General features: G+C 46.7%; 1 protein-coding gene across 7 annotated transcripts in view; it reads left to right on the forward strand.

The window, feature by feature from the left end:
- The window catches only part of CABIN1 (calcineurin binding protein 1), a 138863-nt gene that overhangs the window by 56217 nt on the left and 64472 nt on the right, over positions 1 to 18174 (forward strand). For 5 of the 7 annotated variants that reach the window (XM_081288485.1, XM_081288490.1, XM_081288489.1 and 2 more), the window contains 6 exons: positions 135 to 341; positions 565 to 710; positions 3973 to 4234; positions 5583 to 5843; positions 8983 to 9134; positions 10830 to 11008. In XM_081288485.1, the coding sequence (XP_081144611.1) occupies positions 135 to 341; positions 565 to 710; positions 3973 to 4234; positions 5583 to 5843; positions 8983 to 9134; positions 10830 to 11008 (1207 nt within the window). The remainder of the gene's footprint in view (positions 1 to 134; positions 342 to 564; positions 711 to 3972; positions 4235 to 5582; positions 5844 to 8982; positions 9135 to 10829; positions 11009 to 18174) is intronic. The other 2 variants (XM_081288487.1, XM_081288491.1) reach the window with 1 other exon arrangement.

The raw sequence follows: 18174 nt of genomic DNA on the forward strand, positions 1-18174 counted from the left end.
AGTGTAACGGGGACTTGTTATAGACCCTTTAATATATTGTGACCTTATTTACATTGGTCATAATGCATATCTATGGAGAAACTTTTTTCTTTACTCTGAGTGTAATATGAATCTGCCTTCTGTCTTTTTTCAAGGTGGATCTTATATGGGAGGATGCCCTGTTTATGTTTGAGTATTTTAAGCCCAAGACCCTTCCTGAATTTGACAGCTACAAGACCAGCACTGTATCTGCTGATTTGGCCAATCTCCTGAAAAGAATTGCTACCATTGTGCCCCGTACAGAGAGGCCAGCACTGAGCCTAGACAAAGTCTCTGCTTACATTGAGGGGATATCATCTGAGGTGGGCCTCAGTAGATACAAGGAGGTGGGGGTTATGGGGCCAGATCACATTCCTCCCCTCCAACATTGCTACCTATATGCCCTGGTTTCTTTCCTGCTCTGCATAAGATGCCAGGGTTAGGAGAAGCCAGGGATCTGTCATGTGTTGATAGGACCAAGCAGTCCTGGGCTTATAGGGCACAGCTAAGGCCACCTCCTCTTATACTTACTCTCTTACCTGGTAGGTGCCCTGCCTCCCAGAAGGGGCTGACCCCTCTCCTCCAGTAGTAAATGAACTCTACTACCTCCTGGCTGATTATCATTTCAAAAACAAGGAGCAGTCCAAGGCCATCAAATTCTACATGCATGACATCTGCATCTGCCCTAACAGGTGGGTGATTTGGGCTAGGGCCAGGCTGGCTACCCAGAGGGTTGGGGTGACTTGTTCAGCCAGATCTTCAGGAGGCCAGTTTGGAGTTTCCCTGCTCACAACAAGGGGGCCAGGGAAAAGACATAAGAAGGTAGTTTAGTGCACTACAGTTATTAGAAAAGTAGGTTCTCCATAAAAAGCATAGGACAGAAGGCTTCTTTCCCTGAAAGGGACAGGGGGTCAGAGAAGATCCAAAGTATAATTTGGGCCTTGGTGTGTGAGACAAGGAGGTGCTGTTTTGTGCTGCTTCCTTTCTGGTTTCAGGCCCCAGGAAGTTGGGTTATGTGTACCCTTAAGTGTTTCTGTTGCAGGTTCTTTAATTATGGTTGTTTTCTTGGGGTAGAGAGGGTAATAGGAAAAACTCAAACTGAAGTTCTCTTTCCTTGATGAGACTCAGGGCATCATTGGCAGTAGTGGTTGTCACCTGATACATGTAGGAGAGCTCTGTATGTGTGAGACTTGTGCTTTCTTCCCAAGAAGCCTTGCTTAACTTTCTCTTAAAATGTGATTGGCCTGAACATCCTTAAAGGCCCTGCTCTACTCATGAAGTCAAGTGCACTTGATACCTTCTCATGGCTGGTGCACCTAGGAGGTAAGCCTTGTGTCACAGTTAAAATAAGACCACCCTCTGTGGCTGATCAGCCTCTGAAGGTATTATGTCTGTAGACAGGCTTCCTGGTGGTACTTAGAGGCTAGCCCACAGTAGCTGTCCTTAACTATAAGCACAAAACTGTTCTCACTTGGGAAACCTGAGAATTTCAATGGGTTCCACCTGACCAAGGGGGAGAAGGGGTTGGGATCTGAGCAGTGAAGCCAATTTGTAAGACTTCCATAGCTTATGGGAATAGTCCTTATTGGGCCCCTTTTGCTCAGTCTGTGGTTCCTTCCAGGCAAGGGACTGTGTACTTAGAGCCCTGGATATCCTCTCTGGGGGCTATATACCATTGTAGTGGCACAGACTTCCATTAAGACTGGCTGAATGCTCACTGTGTGATACATTGTGTTACTAGGGATCATCTCCTCTGTACTGCTGCTGCCACATCTGTAAAGTATGGTAAAACCTACCAACCTTGGGGCGGCAGGCACTTTGTGTAGCTTCTCTCATGTGATAAGCCCTTAATCACTGAAATGAGAGTTGCAAAGTCTCAACCATACTTCCCTCCAATTTGCATACCACCTTATCGGAGGGTATCAACCCAGTAAGATCAGTCTACCTGCTACAGAGGAGGGGTCTCTGAAAGCTGGCCCCAGAGCCAAGAAGGAACCTATCTTGGTCCTGAGCCTCAGCCCTTCGTCTTCTTCATTCTGGCCCTAACAGACAGGTGCCAGGGGAGACTTGTGGCTTATGGTCTAACTAATGTGGAAGTTTGGATACAGTTGTTGTTTTTTTTTTTTTCCCCTTATTAAAGTCTTCTGAGCTTGTTGGGTAGGGGTGAAGCCCATAACAGTCAGCTGGGTGGATAATAGGGTCGTGATTATAGTGTTGGAGGTTCTTAACCGGAAACAGAGTCTATGAGAACAAATACTGGTAACAGTTTTTTCCTTCCTTTGTGTTGACCTTTCTTTTTGCTTTTGCTAAACTGGAGGTAGCCCAAATTGGTCAGAGCACCATTTGGGGAGGGGGAAAATGAAAGTAATACTAGTACAACTTATCTCCATTGCCAAGGAGATAACTGTATCCTGTGCTGGCATTAGGTCTGCCCTGCACAAGTCAGAGCTGACATTCTGCCCCCACCCCCAAGTTCACATCATTGGCCCTCAGGCCCCTCGGTGTCCCTGTAAATCAGTATTTCTAGAGTATGGGCATGTACTGCACTGCCAGGGCCAGATACTCACATCAGAAGATGGCTCTAGGTGGAACACTTAAACATTTTCGGTTGTAATGATGATATGCTTCTGCTTTTGATTACTTTGTGATAAGAGATACTGGTTTTTATGTTGGTTCTATGTAACCACATAGGCAGTATTGTGATGTGTGGGCTCTTTTTTCAAGGTGAGGACAAATGGAATACAGAAAGCATGCTGGAAATTGAAAGAAACTGGTCCTAGTGAAGGGGAGTTTGACACCTAGCCCCAACCTCTTCCAGGGTGATATAAGCAGAGGAAGGGAAGACATGGTAGCCTTGGGTCCCCAGGTCCCTGAAGAGGAAGAGCTACTCTCAGGAGCCCCTCAAATGGAATGAGGGATGAAGCCTTTGTCTTTGCTGTCCTCCTTACCCCAGTGAGCCTTCTGTCTTTTTCTGTTTCCTTCATTAATACAGTTTCCTCCTTGGGTACTGAAGTGCAGTGAAAGTACATCTGAACTCACAAGGTTCCTTGACAACATCTTGGAGCTATGGTAAACTATTAAATAGTTCAGGAAGACAGTTAACCCTTTTTAAAGTCATAGTAGCTAACTTTAGCTGTGGTGGGCAAGAATTGTTGGAGAGTAACTTCTAACTTTCATCCTTCTAAGCTCCTTTTTCTGTTGTCTATCTAGCATTCAGAAAATTCCGAACTCTGTTAAGAGCCCATAAATTATCTTGGTCTTGGTGTCTTTGTAGCTGATTATCCTCGCAGAGAGGTTTCTACATTCTCACCCTTAGTTTCTTTCAGATAAGTGATCTCAGAATAATAGGGGCTCAGCCATCACATATTCCCCCTCATTCTTTGTTTTACTGCTGGGAACTGAGCTGGAAAGGTCAGAGTCTGCTCAGGGTCCCAGAGGGAAAACAGGGAGAGGAGTGGCTGGTGACTGTGCTCTTGTTTGGTAAGTATGTTGATGCAGGCTCTGCCTGTGTAGGAGGAGGGACTATGACACCTGCTGAAAGTTTCCCCATCACTTTGACTGGGCCCTATTTTGATGCTTTGCAGAGCGCCCCTGTTTCTTTCCATGAGAGCTATTCCTCCTCAGTTCAGGGAAACAGAGGCAGCAAAGTCCAAGAGCCCATCCAGTAAAGCAGTCATTGAGTGCCTGTGAATTGTAGAAGGACTTATACATTTTATCTTTCAACAACCCGCAGCTTTTCTCCTAAGGTAGATCTTCTTAGATATATGTCATGATATAGGAACTGAGACTTTGAGACGTGGCTGGTCCAAATCATGATCTTGGGCTTTGAGCTCTAGTGTTACGGTAGTACAGTGTCCATGGTGCCTATCTGCCTACCCTCAGAGCCATCATAACTGCCCTACTATCAGGGCAATGGTGGTCTTAGCTTGTGCTTTTTTTTGTCACCCACTCCAGGTTTGATTCCTGGGCAGGCATGGCTCTGGCCCGGGCCAGTCGCATTCAGGATAAGTTGAACTCCAATGAGCTGAAGAGTGATGGACCAATCTGGAAACATGCCACACCTGTCCTGAACTGCTTCAGGCGGGCCCTGGAGATCGACAGCTCTAACCTGTCCCTGTGGATTGAGTATGGCACCATGTCCTATGCCTTGCACTCATTTGCTTCACGCCAGTTGAAGCAATGGAAAGCGGAGCTGCCTCCTGAGCTTGTGCAGCAGGTGAGGACCAGCTAAGCAAAGGGGCCTTGTCATCCTTCTGTCTGACCAGAGTACCCTCAGGACTACAAAATTCTTTTCCAGACATTCTTTGTGCCTGTCTTCACATTCAAGCCAGGAGTTCAGGGGTGATTATTCCCAGGAGGCTCAAGCCATACCATACATAATGATAACTTGTCCCCTTGGTTTTTAGACACCCAATCCAGTGCAGGCAAGTTCAGGGACAGACTATTATGACCTGACTTGTCAGTCATCAGTTTGAGAGTAGTTAATTGGTAGGGTGAGAGGTGGTAGCCACCAGAAGGAAAGTGTCTCTTCCCTTTTTCCTCAAAGGAATTTGTTGGGTCCTTATAAAATTCTTGACCATGTGTTGGGATTTTTTAAGTCTCTTTTGGTAAGGGGCACCCTTAGTGGGAGATGCTGGGTCTAGCCTGAGGTCTGTGTTCAGCAGGGAACCCTGGCCTCCTTGAAAAGGAAGCAAAGGAACCATACTGACATTTGGTTTTGGTTTGGTGTTTTGGTGATGCTGGGTATCAAACTCGGGGCCTTACACATGGTAAGCAGATACTCTACCACTGAACTGCATCCCTAGCCCTCAAACTGACATGTTTAGACTAGTATAGAAGTAAGGTACCCTGGCCCAAAAAGGTCTCCCAGGAAAGCAGTGTGCTGAAAGGGAACTTCTGGTTGGATAGATGGCGCTAAGCCTTAAGTTCTGCAGTGTTCATCTTTAATCAAAACTCAAAAAAAGATGATGGCATTGTCAACACTATCATGGGATTGTTGGAGGACTGAATGAAACTCTCAGCCCACAGTTGTGCCACTGAGATCCTCTGAAAGCCCCTCTGCCCTGGAGGATGAGCTTTTGTCATTGTGCCCAACATTCTGAGACTGTAAGTGACATGCCACAATTGCCGTTGGCCTGGTTCTTCCCTCTGGCGATAGCAGCCCCAGCCCTCTACTCTTTCCCCTTTGCAGGTACAAGTCCTTACTGCAGCCACATAGATCATAGATAGGAACCTTAGAGGGGGTCAGTGGGTACTTCACAAATTCATAAACTGTTAAGAGCTGCAGGGGGAGGGCATAAGAAAGGACCTTACACTGATGAGAGGCACCCTTAATTTAAGTCCAGTTCTGCACCTTACTTTATGTGTACTTGTGCAGAATCCCCAGGGCTCTTCATGTCTCATTATCATCAGCTGGGAAATGCTGACAACAGTCTGATCTCAGGGTTGTTGAGAGGAATATAAATTTTGTCAACAAATCAACTGAATTAATATTGGAAAAAGCATGATTCCTGGGTAGGTTCAATCCTTGTGCCTAAGGCCTATGCTCTTGGGACTTGTTACAGATGGAGGGCCGGAGAGACAGCATGCTGGAGACAGCCAGGCACTGTTTCACATCGGCAGCTCACTGTGAGGGCGATGGTGATGAAGAGGAATGGCTCATCCATTATATGCTAGGCAAGGTGGCTGAGAAGCAGCAGCAACCACCAGCCGTCTATCTGCTGCACTATAGGCAGGCTAGCCACTATCTGCATGAGGAGGCTGCCCGCTATCCCAAGAAGATCCACTACCACAACCCACCTGAGCTGGCCATGGAGGCCCTGGAGGTGACACCATGTTGGCCCAGGGTTGGGAGTCAGGGCAGGGATGGGCTGGTCTTTCTGTCTCCTTGGGGATGGGGCTCACAATCTCAGTGACTCTCCTGCAAACCCACTGGAAACTTCTCTGTGTTCAGCAGTTTTATGTGCAATTAAATTAAAGCAGCCTTTCTTCTCTTTTTCTAAGGGTGCTTACCATCCTTTCTGGAAGAACGTGAGATTGTTCTCATCTCTCAGGAAAAAAAAAAAAATCCTTTCTCATTAGCACCCACAGGTTTGAAGAGTTTGACCTTGGTGATGACAGTCAGTAAAGTTCAATGTCTTCTGGTGCCAAGGGGGAGTATAGCCCGGCAGGGGGAGTACAGACACTCTGTCTTCCAGGTGCATATGAGACATCCAAGGCCCTGTGAGGTCCCAGCCTATGTCTGGGATACCCAGCTTGGCAAGATTGAGCCAGAGTGAACAGCCTGCTCTTTACCCCAGATTTGGTTTTTTCTCACTGCTTCTCAAGAGAAAAGCAGTTTTTGTTTTTGAACTGCTGGGATTTTCTTTTTTGATTTCCAGTGTACCTCTGATGAATGCTCTTACTGTTGCTCATGGTAGTCCTGAGGGGCAGGCCAGGCAGCTGTGACCAGTGCATTTTGTAGGGGAGGAAACCAAAGATGTGGGTGGAGATCCAGACATGCTTGGCTTAACCCAGGATTCAAACTTCCCCTGAACATGTTAGCTTTGCCCTTCCTGAGACTGCTAACATGCCCAGCAAGTTTTTTAGAATTAAGGTAGAATTTACTGCTTACTAATCCTTTTTCTACCTTCATGTGTTTTTCCCCCATGATAAAATTAACATGTAGTCATGTTTTTATTTTCTTTTTAAAGGGAATCAGACAATTCACAAGTATATAAAACATGAAAGTCCCCAGTGATATTAACACCTGCCCCATTTTAATAATCCCTATTAACAGTTTGGGCATGTCCCTGTATGTCCTATTTTTTTTTTTTTTTTATCAATATGTAGGTAGATACTTAGTAACATTTTCTGAGTTCCTTGGACAAGATGTAGTTGAAGGTATGGTGAGATTCCCTGCCTGTTTTAGTGCCCCATGGTTGGGCTGGGCATTTGTTTATCTATTCAGTGCCTTCTTAATGGGTTTGGCTTCCCCTCCACGTCTTAGGACATGTTCCTGTACTTGTATTAGAGAGCACTTAATGAATATTTTCAAGGGCTAAAGTTCAAAGGTGGAATTGCTGGGTCTTTTAACATTTTGAGCAACAGTGTCCAGTTATCCTGACAGGTTATACTGATTGATGAACTTGTTTTTCTCCCCAGTCACGCTAGAACTTGCTTTTTACACAATTGCTAATCCTGTGAGCAGACAAAAAAGTCCTAATTTTTAAAAGTTGCTGTGAAGTGTTTATATAGTGGCTATTAGGAGGCCAGATATTCTTAAGTATAGAGAGTAAAGCTTCCTATTGAATGCTTTTTCAGCAGTGGCCAACTTCTTCCCTCTTCACTGTACTTTTATACGATCTACTAGGCATTGAGTGTTTTGGAGGAACTATAACTTTGCAGATGAGAAGGCTGAGGTCCAGGGAAGAAATATGACTCACCCTAAATTACCAGCAGGAGAGAAAGGGAGCTGGGCCAGATCCCACCGGGCCTATAACTGTTATGTGACACCTCTGAGCAGAACTGACCCTGGCTAGAGTGGAGGTGGAGGGTTGGGGAAAGTGACCTGGATTTCACAAAGATAATATCAACTCTCCATGGTTTTCCTCCATGGTATTTTCTTTTGAGTTTTGGACTCTGCTCCTGTCTAGGAGAGCCAGTGACCAAGCAGGATGATGGCCTCAGGGTGCCCAGGGACTTCTAAATGAGGAATTAAGGCCTCAGTTATATGGACCACCCTTCTCCAGTACACTGTGCTGGCTTGAAGGATTGCAGGTGCAGAGTTCATTCCAGGGGCATTCCAGTGTATCTGTAACTTTGAATCCGTTGATGCATGTGTATATCTTGTTTTATAAATGACATTTCTGTGAAGAACTTAACCCTGCTCTGTTGAAAATGAAATGCCTTGGTTCCTCTAATGTGGAACCTTGATTCAAAAACTTTACTTGCCTCTTAAACACTTAGCTCTCCTCCAAGTTTGGCCACCTGGATATTTATGGATGGTTTCCTACAATTAAAAATGGAGTTGCTGAGCCAATTTCTCTAGAATCCATAGGCTAGAAGTGGAGCACTCTGGGTGTAAGCCCTCTCTGTCTGGTATGCCCCCTTGAGAATGCTACCTGGGCCTGGACCAGCAGACGCTTGTCACCTAAGTGAAAACCATCTTTGGTATATGCAAAAGCCTGCTAGTCAGGGTCTGAGGTGCCAGCAGTTCTCAGGCCCTGGGATATCCATGCTACAGATATGCTATCTGTAGCATGTACTACAGGCAGGAGCCACATTATACCCACATTATCAAGCTGTCTGTGGAGGTGTGTCTGCTTGTGGTGTATCATTTATGTAGGAGCAGCAGAGGGCAGAAGACAGGACAGACCTGGGTTTTACCTGGCTTTGAGCTTTCCTAGCTGTGGGACTTTAGGCAACTGGTAACTATTTGTAAATTGAGGAATGTAGTAGAAAGCACAGAACCTTATCTGATTCATTGTTGTGCCTGCTTACCTGTCTGAATCCTACAGGCAAAGGTTCTTGAGAACTATGAAGACCTTGCTCTTCCCTGGGGCTGGATTACAGATAGGAAATCCTTACCTAGTCTTTGCCTTAGGGCATGCATAGTTCAGTGTAAAGACAGATATATAGCCTCAGTTTCTGTGGGAGCCAGGAAAGGGGCACAAAGGATCAGTGGCATCACAGTAGGAGGCAGTGCCCAGTGAATGGAGCCAAGGTCCTTACTCTTATCTCACCGCCACAAGGCTGGATTACTAGGTAAACATTTAAGCTGAAATGCTGACAGTATTCATTTTAATTTTTTAATTCATTTAATTTTTAATTTTGAATTAGTTATGGATTTGGCTGGCTTAAAGGTAACCAAAACAGGGGAGTGTGTGGTGGCCTGTCATCACAGGCAGGGACCCACTTCCAGTGTGGCTGCTAGCTATAGTTATAGCACTGGGAAGGCTGCTTACACCAGAAGTGTTGTTCTAGGTGTACTTCCGGCTCCATGCTTCCATCCTGAAGCTCCTGGGAAAACCCGATTCTGGGGTTGGTGCAGAGGTCCTGGTCAACTTTATGAAGGAAGCTGCGGAAGGACCCTTTGCCAGGGGTGAGGAGAAGAATACACCCAAAGCTTCAGAGAAGTGAGTAGCATGCTTATGGTAATCCCACATGCCTCATTTACTGCAATATAGTGTTCAGAATGTGGCTACTGGGTAAACTGGAACTCAGAGTCTCTGGAACCTGCCTGGAAACTCTAATTGCTGGGCCAAGATCATCCTGTTGAATGCGAGAGAGAAGGTGAGTGTGTGGTCCTCAGCTCCTCCTCCTGTGGCCATGACACCTGGTGTCACCCCACCCTTGGGTGCATGTCCTAAAGTAAAGCCGGCACCTTCCCTTCCACTCCACTGAAGTACAGCTCTGTTTTATGCAGAGCATTGTAGAAGGCCAGTTTTCACTTTGTAGATGCCTACCCCACCCCCTATCCTTTTCTGGGGTCCTCCCAAGGATGGGTTACCTTTGAGGCCTGGTGTACTGCCTGTTCTCAGAAACAATGAGGGCCATGAGAGGCATGTGTCCTTCCTGCAGTGTCAGAGAGCTCAAGGAAGCTGGTGCCCTGGCATGGTCCAGTGTCCCACCCTGGTACTTCTCTTAAATCACTTCATCTCTGGGGCCCCTGCCTGAGCCCTGCTCCCAGGTCCAGTCCCTGAGGGCCTTATGTTCATGGCCACAGGTAGACACATGACAGAGAGAATTTGCTACAAATAGTCCACAGAGGCAGTATCCCTCAGCTTATTGAAAAGATAAGCACCCAGGTGGTGTGTTACTTGGGTAGGTTCAGTGTTCTCAGAAATTACATAAATATAAAGAGCCCCCAGGGTATAATGAAGTTGTCTTTCATTGACCATAATTCTGTTATAATAGTTTTTAATTATACAAATAATATGTGACTGACCATATTATAGTTATAAGAAATTTAGGTACATATAAATAGAGTTAGACACTATTGACAGTTTAATTTCTCAGATCATTTTCTTTAATTTGTACAAGCTTATGTTCACACATAGAATTAAGGGTTTTCTTTATCTCATAAAAATAAATTATTGAAGGTGTTGCTCCAGAGTTTGCTTTTTCCCTCAATGATGGGCCTTGGCCACAGTCTGTAAAGATGATAATCTTTTCAGACATTCTTTCTTTTTTTTTAATATATATTTTTTTAGTTGTAGTTGGACATAATACTTTATTTCACTTATTTATTTTTATGTGGTACTGAGGATCAAACCCAGGGTCTCGCACGTGTGAGGCGAGCGCGCTACCAATGAGCCACAACCCCAGCCCCTCACCACATTTTTTCTATTCCATATTTATTATTGCATAGTACAGATATTCCTGGTTTTATGTAACCATTCCATGGTTTCATGGAGGGTGTGTCTACTTTTTTTTTTTTTTATCCATGTTGCAGTAGATGTACTTGTATGAGTGTGAGCCTGTAGTAAAAAGATGTATTTCTGTCTACCCACTTGTCAGGGATTAGATCTGTTGGGTTATCACATAGAAGTGCACTGACTTGGTATGAAGGGATATTGGGTGCTTCTGAGGAGAGGCTTGTCAGCTTCCCTAAAGAGACTACTGGGCTCTGAGATCCAGAGATGCCTCAGAGTCTGGGCCAAAAAGTTTGAGCCGCCATCTATTTAGGGGCTGGAGCTATCCTGGTGCTGTCAGAACAGCTTTACATGAGAGCAGCATACTCTGGGAAGGATACTGACCCACAGTGGCACATGTCCATTTCACTGTGATATGGAGGCTCTAACCTGTGCCCCAACCCTCTGTCCCCACAGGGAGAAGGCCTGCCTGGTGGATGAGGACTCCCACTCTTCAGCTGGGACACTGCCGGGCCCCGGAGCCTCCCTCCCCTCCTCCTCTGGCCCAGGTCTGACATCCCCACCTTACACAGCCACTCCGATTGACCACGATTACGTCAAATGTAAAAAACCCCACCAGCAGGCGACGCCGGACGGTATAGTCCCTGTTCTCCCTACTGCCAGCCCAGGGCGGCACGCCAATCACGGGGAGGGTGCTCAAGCGACTTTATTTTGTCGCTTTGTTTTGGTGAGGGGGGGGTGTTGGGTCTGGGGTGACACGGGCAATGTTGCGGCTGTTCATTAACTTCATGGACTCACGGTGATTCTTGTGCTTCCAAGACATGCTCAGGGTCGCCACCTGCTAGCTTGCCCACCTGGGAGCCAGTGTAAGGGTCAGGCTGGACTTAAGTGCCTCACTTGTTTGAGCCTGCATTTTCTCACTTGCAAAATGAGTGTGCTGACATCTCCTTTGTGGGGCATTTGGAAGACATGTCTTTGGTGAGGCCTGCACCATTCAGTAGCATGTTATATCTCTGTCCTGACCATCACAGGAAGGTGGTGACTAATTAAATCTTTCACCCTGGGGTATTCAGACAGGATGTTGATGGAGGCCATCTGGGATCATGTGCAAGGCCATCCCATGTGGAATGGGGCAGGTGGCGACTATTCAATCACATTTCTTACTAACATTAGGAGGCTTGCATGCTTGCATGTAGCATTATTTCTTCATGTTCTCCTCACCTTTACAGTGACAAGATGGGATAAACCAAACTGGTGAATTTAGAGAACCATTAAAGTGAACCCCTGAGAAGATAGTGACAATGCTGAAAGATACCTAGGCCCTCACTCCATTGTGGCTCATCTTATCCAGGCTGTGGGGAAACAGGCCTTGCTCTACTTTCCCCAAGGTGATGGGAAACCCGTAGGTGGGTAGGATTGGGCTTTGCCTCCTGCCAGGTAGCCTTTGTAGAGCAATTTCTCAGAGGAAGGATGGGCCTTCTGGGCACCACGATAGCCTTGAAGTTGAGGTCCAGTTCAGGTCTGGGTAGAGGGGAGCCAGGAAGGCATACTGCCTTGGCTCCAGTGTTCTGCTGGGGCTCTGTCCAGTGTGTACAGGTTCCTGGAGAACATGGGTATATGCCCCAGCTTGCTGAGCCAAGAGATCATCAGAAGCACTGGTGAGAGATGACAAGACGGCCAAGGCTTAGCTTCTCCAAGGGTGGGATTTGGTTATCTCCTGAGAGGACAGAAGACTTACAGCGTCCCTTCCTGGATTTGGCTCTGTAGCATGTGTGTTGAGAGAGAAGCAGTGTATCTGTGTGTGTGCTGCATGTCTCTGACTTCTCTTAATGGGATTGTGTCCTTACCCTGTCCTAGCATTGGTACCTCCTTGCCCTCCCTGGAGTGTTGAGCTTGCTGCCTGTTACTCCAGTCTTCAGTTCTGTGGAAATTCCTTAAGTAAGATCCTCTCCTTCTTAATTAACTCATGTTAGCCCAGGAAACCACCCTGTTCCAATCTTTTGCTCTTGAGAATATTGAGAAACTGCATTAGCAATAAATCCTTGCTCTGGGAGTTAGTGTCTGCTAGGTACTTCCTGTGAGGATTTAGCACCATGCCAAGTTTTCAGGAAAGAGAACATGCCATGTGGCTCCACTCCTGTGTTCCTGGGTAGAAAGCTCCCGCACCAACTGTGCATCTTCCCACCCAGCTCAGGCCACAGGCATCACAGGGCTTGGCTGCTTGGCTGTCAGTGCATACAGCTAGGAGCACCTCTAGAATCAGGGAAGAAAAGAGGCAGGAGCATCTCAGAAGAGGAACCATGTCACCACCTGGCACCAACTACCTAGCTGCCCATGCAGGTACGTAAGTGTGCATAGAGTTGGGAAGGCAAGTAGGCACTGGGCATGACACATTCAGGATGCCAACATAACTATAGAACCAATTCTATAAGCTTGCAGATGGAGCCATATAAATAAATTCATATATGCTTTCAGTGGTTTCAAAGTGATTCCTATCAGCAATGTGGAACCATTGGTATTTCATGGCCCATTTTTGCCCAGTCCCACCCCAGTATGTGGAGCAGCACAGTGCTTTTCTCCCTCACCTCTAAGAGAAAACAATGTAACAGAAAAATATTCAGAGCCCTAAAATAGCTGTGATTTTCAAATGCCACAGTGGCCATTCACCAGCTTCACTAGTTCTTAGGGAAAGGCCCAGACTTTAGGCAGAAACAGCAAACTGCTGTGTCAGGGGATTTCTCAACCTCAAGAGACCACAGTGCCCATTCCTGCTTCCTGCTTCCTGACCTGGCTGGCTCTGGGAGGAAAATATATGGCTCATGCTTTCCACTTAGCTCCTCAGTGTGAGCACAGCCTCAGGTTCTCCCTGAAAGAACAAGGGCATTAGCACTCATTGCAATTCATAGCCAAGCCCAAACCCTCCCCCTGCAAGGAGAGTGATGGGTGCTTCTACTCCTGATACTACTGGGTTCAGAGAACTGCTTGAGTTCAGACAGGAAGGCAAGGACAGAGCAGATGTCTGACCTGGAGTCAGACATCTGGCTTCCAATCCTAGTTCCATTGCTTACATGCTTAGCAACCTTGGACAAGGGCCTGCATTTCTCTGAGCTAGTTTTCCCTTATAAAATGGAGTATATTTGCCTCATGGGTATTAAACAAAAGTACTTGTTTACTCTTGTCCAGGTTCTTAGTGATGTTGGGATGAGAACTGGGTAGAATCACATAGAGGGAAGAGCCTGGGCTCTAGAACTCTTCACCCTTATTCTGCACCCTACCTCTCCAGCCAGCGGTATGACTTCAAAAAAGGTTAGGCACTGTCATCTGAAACAGCAGTTCTGCATGGGCCTGGGCATTGGGCTTCCTGAGTTCCAGTCTCCTGCCTCCTGGAGGCTTCTTAGGCTAATTAATTTGCCACCAGTGGGAAAAGGGAGCCAAGCATCAGGACTGGCTTTGAGGGTAGTTAGGAGACACCATTAAGATTGCCTCCCCACTTTGGTACTCTTTTGATTCAAAAGCAGAAATCAGCTGGATTCAACTGATTTGATGTAAGGTATAGTAAAGATTTAGAAAAATGGTTCCATGTATATATAGGTAACTTGACATTTGGTAATAGCTGCTTCATAGGATCCAGGTTCTCTGCTAGGGTTGGAAGCTTCCTGCAGCCCCTCCACAGCTTGGTGAAAGCCTTTAGAATTGACCCCTTAGGTCATCTTGAGACCACCACAGCCAACTTTCATTGCCAGCCCTTCTCATGACAGTCAGGAGGGGCCCTCTGGCCAAGCTGAGAGAAGAGACAAGCCAGAGAAGGTTGTCCTTCCCACCTAATTAACTTCTGCCTTTCATCAGTCTCTTGGGATTGATCCACAGTGCTGAAATACTTCATGTTGAAACCTCTAGTCAGGACTAGGAAGCTGACTAGAAGAAAAAAGTGATATGAGGAGAGTGGTGTGACCTTTAAGGGACTCCCAGTGATTGTTATTTACACATGTCAAACAGAGGGTAAGGAGATGTTTAAAAGAAACCTTTGTCCCTCTCCTACATGCAGTGTTGGTGTGCAAGTGTATGTGTATGTGCATGTATGTATGTAAGTAATTAGGCCCCTCCACAAGCACTGTGCTTACTCTGTGCCAGATTTCAAGCAGATGCCTACAGGATTGTAGCATATCTCCATCTTGACAGCCACACTGCAGGCTTGGTTGTGTCTTTGTATCTCTGAGAGGAAATCAACTGAGGGCAGACACACATTTAAGACTCACACTAGTTGGGGCAAAGCTGAAAAGAGTGCAAGCTCTGAGTCTCATACCGAGGCCAGACATGAAGCTAATACAAGAAAGTCCCTGTGCCAGGCTGACCTGAGTGATTCCATCTGAATGTGTTTTCTTACTTGGAGGTACCTTAGAGGAGGGCCTAGGTTAGCAGGGTTGTTCCAGGATGGTTTGGTCCTTCACTTTGTCTGGTTTAGCTAGCCGTTGGGATATGTAGCACCTCTGTTGAACTGAGACCCTCTGCCTGTCTTACTGTATGTCACTTCAGAATGCCACTTCAAGGAAGTACCTCAGAGGTCAGAGGCCTTGCCCTTCTCTGTGGTTCTTTGGCCAGAATATGGTCACATCCATCCAGGTATTCTATCAGCACTATGCCAGGTACACAGGATACAGGTCACATTAGTCAATTAAACAGCCAAGGGTTGGGATACAACCAAAGTTAGCCACAAAGAGGTAAGTTTGCCTGTCCCAGAGAGGCCTGGCCTGGTCAGGGGTACAAGGCCTTCTTGAGGAGTCAAAGGAGCCAATATCTGAGGGGTGCATTGGTTTACTGTGAAGGGCCTGGGGAGAAAGGACAAGAGTGGGAGACTTGGTCTGATATTCATGGTATAGATGATGCACCCCACCCAACCCCACTGACAACATGAACACAATTGCCAAAGACCCTCTGAGGTTGTCCTGTGCCCCCCAGGTTGTAGGGTGTGGGCCTTCTCAAGAGTCCTGGGTACCATAGCCAAACTCCCTTCATGGCCATTCATCCTCACCCACCATGTTGTTACCGTCTGTTGTGTGCCATCTGTGCTCATCTTCACCTGTTCACCCCATACTGCCTTCACCAATATTGCCCGTGCTGCCCCTAACCCTGACCACACTCTGTACTCCAGGCTTTGTCTTTCTGCTTGCACCTGTCACGGCTCGCTTCAGGGAACAGTGCAGACCGCATGCTCAGCCCTTAGTCCGGCTCCCTGCTTCCCGTATGACCAGAAGCACCTTCATATTCACTGGTCCTGTGATTTGGAGAGTGTGCATTTGATGTGCTTGGCTTCTGTTGATGGCCCATCTTCCCAGTTCTGGCTGGATGCAGAGGCAATTGTGGCCTCTACCTGACTCCTCACCCATCCACCTGCTGAGCAGGTGGCTTAGTCCTATATTTCCATTGCTTTGTTCTTTCTTGTTTTATAAAAAAAAATTATAATAACAACAAAGGCAACAGACTCTAAAATACCAAATTCAAAACATTCTGTGCCTATAGTTCATGGAGACCAGGCTGCAGAGGCCAGGAGCTGCAAAATGCTCTCAGTCCTGAAAGGGTAGGCCTGTCCTAGTCTCTGCCCAGCAACCTCCCTTCCTAGGGTCAAGGGTAGGTCAGTTTCTGGTAAGAACACTGCCCTCCTTCTCAAAGGGGGAGATAATCCCAGGGAAACTCAGGCTGTCCTGCTTATTCCCCACACTGTGAAGACTGGGAAAGCTGTCAGAGAACAGAGCCAATTGCCCCTTGGTCTCCTCTTATTCTTACCTTTCTGAAAATACCTTTCTGAAAACCCCTTCAGGCCATAGCAGGTTATGGCATTTGTTAAGCAGCTGCTGTATGCCAGGCATAGAAGAGGGCACTGTGGAGAAAGCCAAGGTGAGGGCACCCTTATCTATCCTGCCAGGTTGGATCTTCAAGTCTCTACATTTTTCTTGGGGCACTGGTTGTACCAGCAGATGGCAGGAGTAAGTTCTGGGGTTCACAGGTTGAGAGGACTTCCTGGAGGAAAGATCTATAGGTAGAAGTCTACAGGCAGTGGGAACAAAAACATGGAAGTTGAGAGTCTTTCAGTGTCTGGACACTATGATAACTAGAATGGGTGAAAAAGAGACTGTGAGGAGAGAGTTTGAGAAAGCAGCTGAGCTCTGAGGGATGGAACTTCTTCCTGAGGGTGATAGAAGAATGATGCAATCACAGGGCCTTTCTTTGTCTCAACAACAAGCAGACTCTCTGTAAACATTCATCAGAAGAGCATTCCTGGGAAGCTCACCAGGTGACTATGGGGCACTGGCTCACCTGATACAGCTATTCCTCTGCTCCTCTGCCATTTGTGTCCAGAGCAGGCTGCCCATCTTCCTTGGTTGGGAAAACCTGTAAAGCCTGCCAAGGGCTCCCTGGTCAAAGTCTCCCCTGGCTTGAGGTACAGGTTGAGAGAGACAGTGGGGCTGTCTTCTGACCATGCCCCCAACATCAGGCTCCAAGCAGGCCAACACCACTGTCTGAATGTGTTGGGGCTTCCAGGTACCTGGGCTACTCTGTCAGCCCACAAGCACTGGCACAGAGAGGTTGGAGTGCAGCCTGGCCTCCACAATAATGCCTTCCTGCCCACCTGCTGCCTGCCATGTGTCTGCCTCTGTCTCAGGGCTCCTGGGTTTTTGATGTCTATTCTCTTTGGCATCTGTTCAGTCTCCTCAGCTTGCCATGGGTACTTCCATTCCACATAGCCAGCCCTGCTCCTGGTAGCTGTCTCCTTTCCTGCTGGCTGGCTGGCTGGCTGGCTGGCAGGGACCTACTGCAATAGGTTTTATTCAGTTGAAAATTTCTTAAAATATTGATTCCACCTGAGTTTATGGTTTTTAAAAACCCATTGTTTTCTAGTTGGCAGGACATCTGTGATCTTTTTAGTGTTCACTAGTCAGAGTCACTGCAGTCTCTGATGGTACAACCACACATTTTTTTTCAGACTCTAATTGACCTGAGGTTATAGAATCAAAGGCTATGGCCAGGGACAGTGGTGCATGCCTAGAATCCCAGCAACCCGGAGGCTGAGGCAGGAGGATCACAAGTTCAAAGCCAGCCTCTGAAACTTAGTGAGGACTTAAGCAACTTAGCAAGACCCTGTCTCAAAATAAAAAAGTTCTGGGGATGGGGCTCAATGAAGCACCCCTGGGTTCAGTCCCCATACCAAAAAAATAATCAATGGCTATGAGCTGTTGCCAATCATACTTGGAGCAAATGGCACAAACATATTTAAGGAGATGCTATAGAGACTCACATCTTATAACTGAAGAGCTCTTATAGGCTAACCTGAGAGTCCTGGGAATGTGCAAGGAATTTGAGCTGAATCAAACCTGGATGAAGGAAGACTCAGAACATAGCCTACTCTCACAGTGAGTGGGACAGGCTGCCTTTCTGTCACCAAGCCAGGTTCTTCTGTCTTCATAGCTAGCTGTCATTCCTTTGGATCCCACCCTGGAAGTGCAGAGTGCCAGAGTTTAGAAGTAGGCCATTTAATCAGAGGTAGCTGGCACCTACACCTACCCCTAAGGATTCAGAGAAGAAAGGCTGAAATGGCCCATGTGTTTCAATGTGAAATGTTTTGGTTGATTAACAGTAAGAGAATCAAATATTTATAATCTTGTCCCAAATATTAACTACTATGAGCAGTTATGTAGGCAGGTTTTTAAAAGAATGTTCTGAAAAGAACAGCGCCAACCTGCAGCTTGCTTGCTGGTGCCAGTTGTCTTTCCTCTTGGCTTCCAGGCAGCTCCATAAATAAATCCTC

The sequence above is a fragment of the Spermophilus citellus genome (genome assembly GCF_964194105.1).
Source record: "Spermophilus citellus genome assembly, chromosome: 3".
NCBI classification, from domain to species: Eukaryota; Metazoa; Chordata; class Mammalia; order Rodentia; family Sciuridae; genus Spermophilus; species Spermophilus citellus.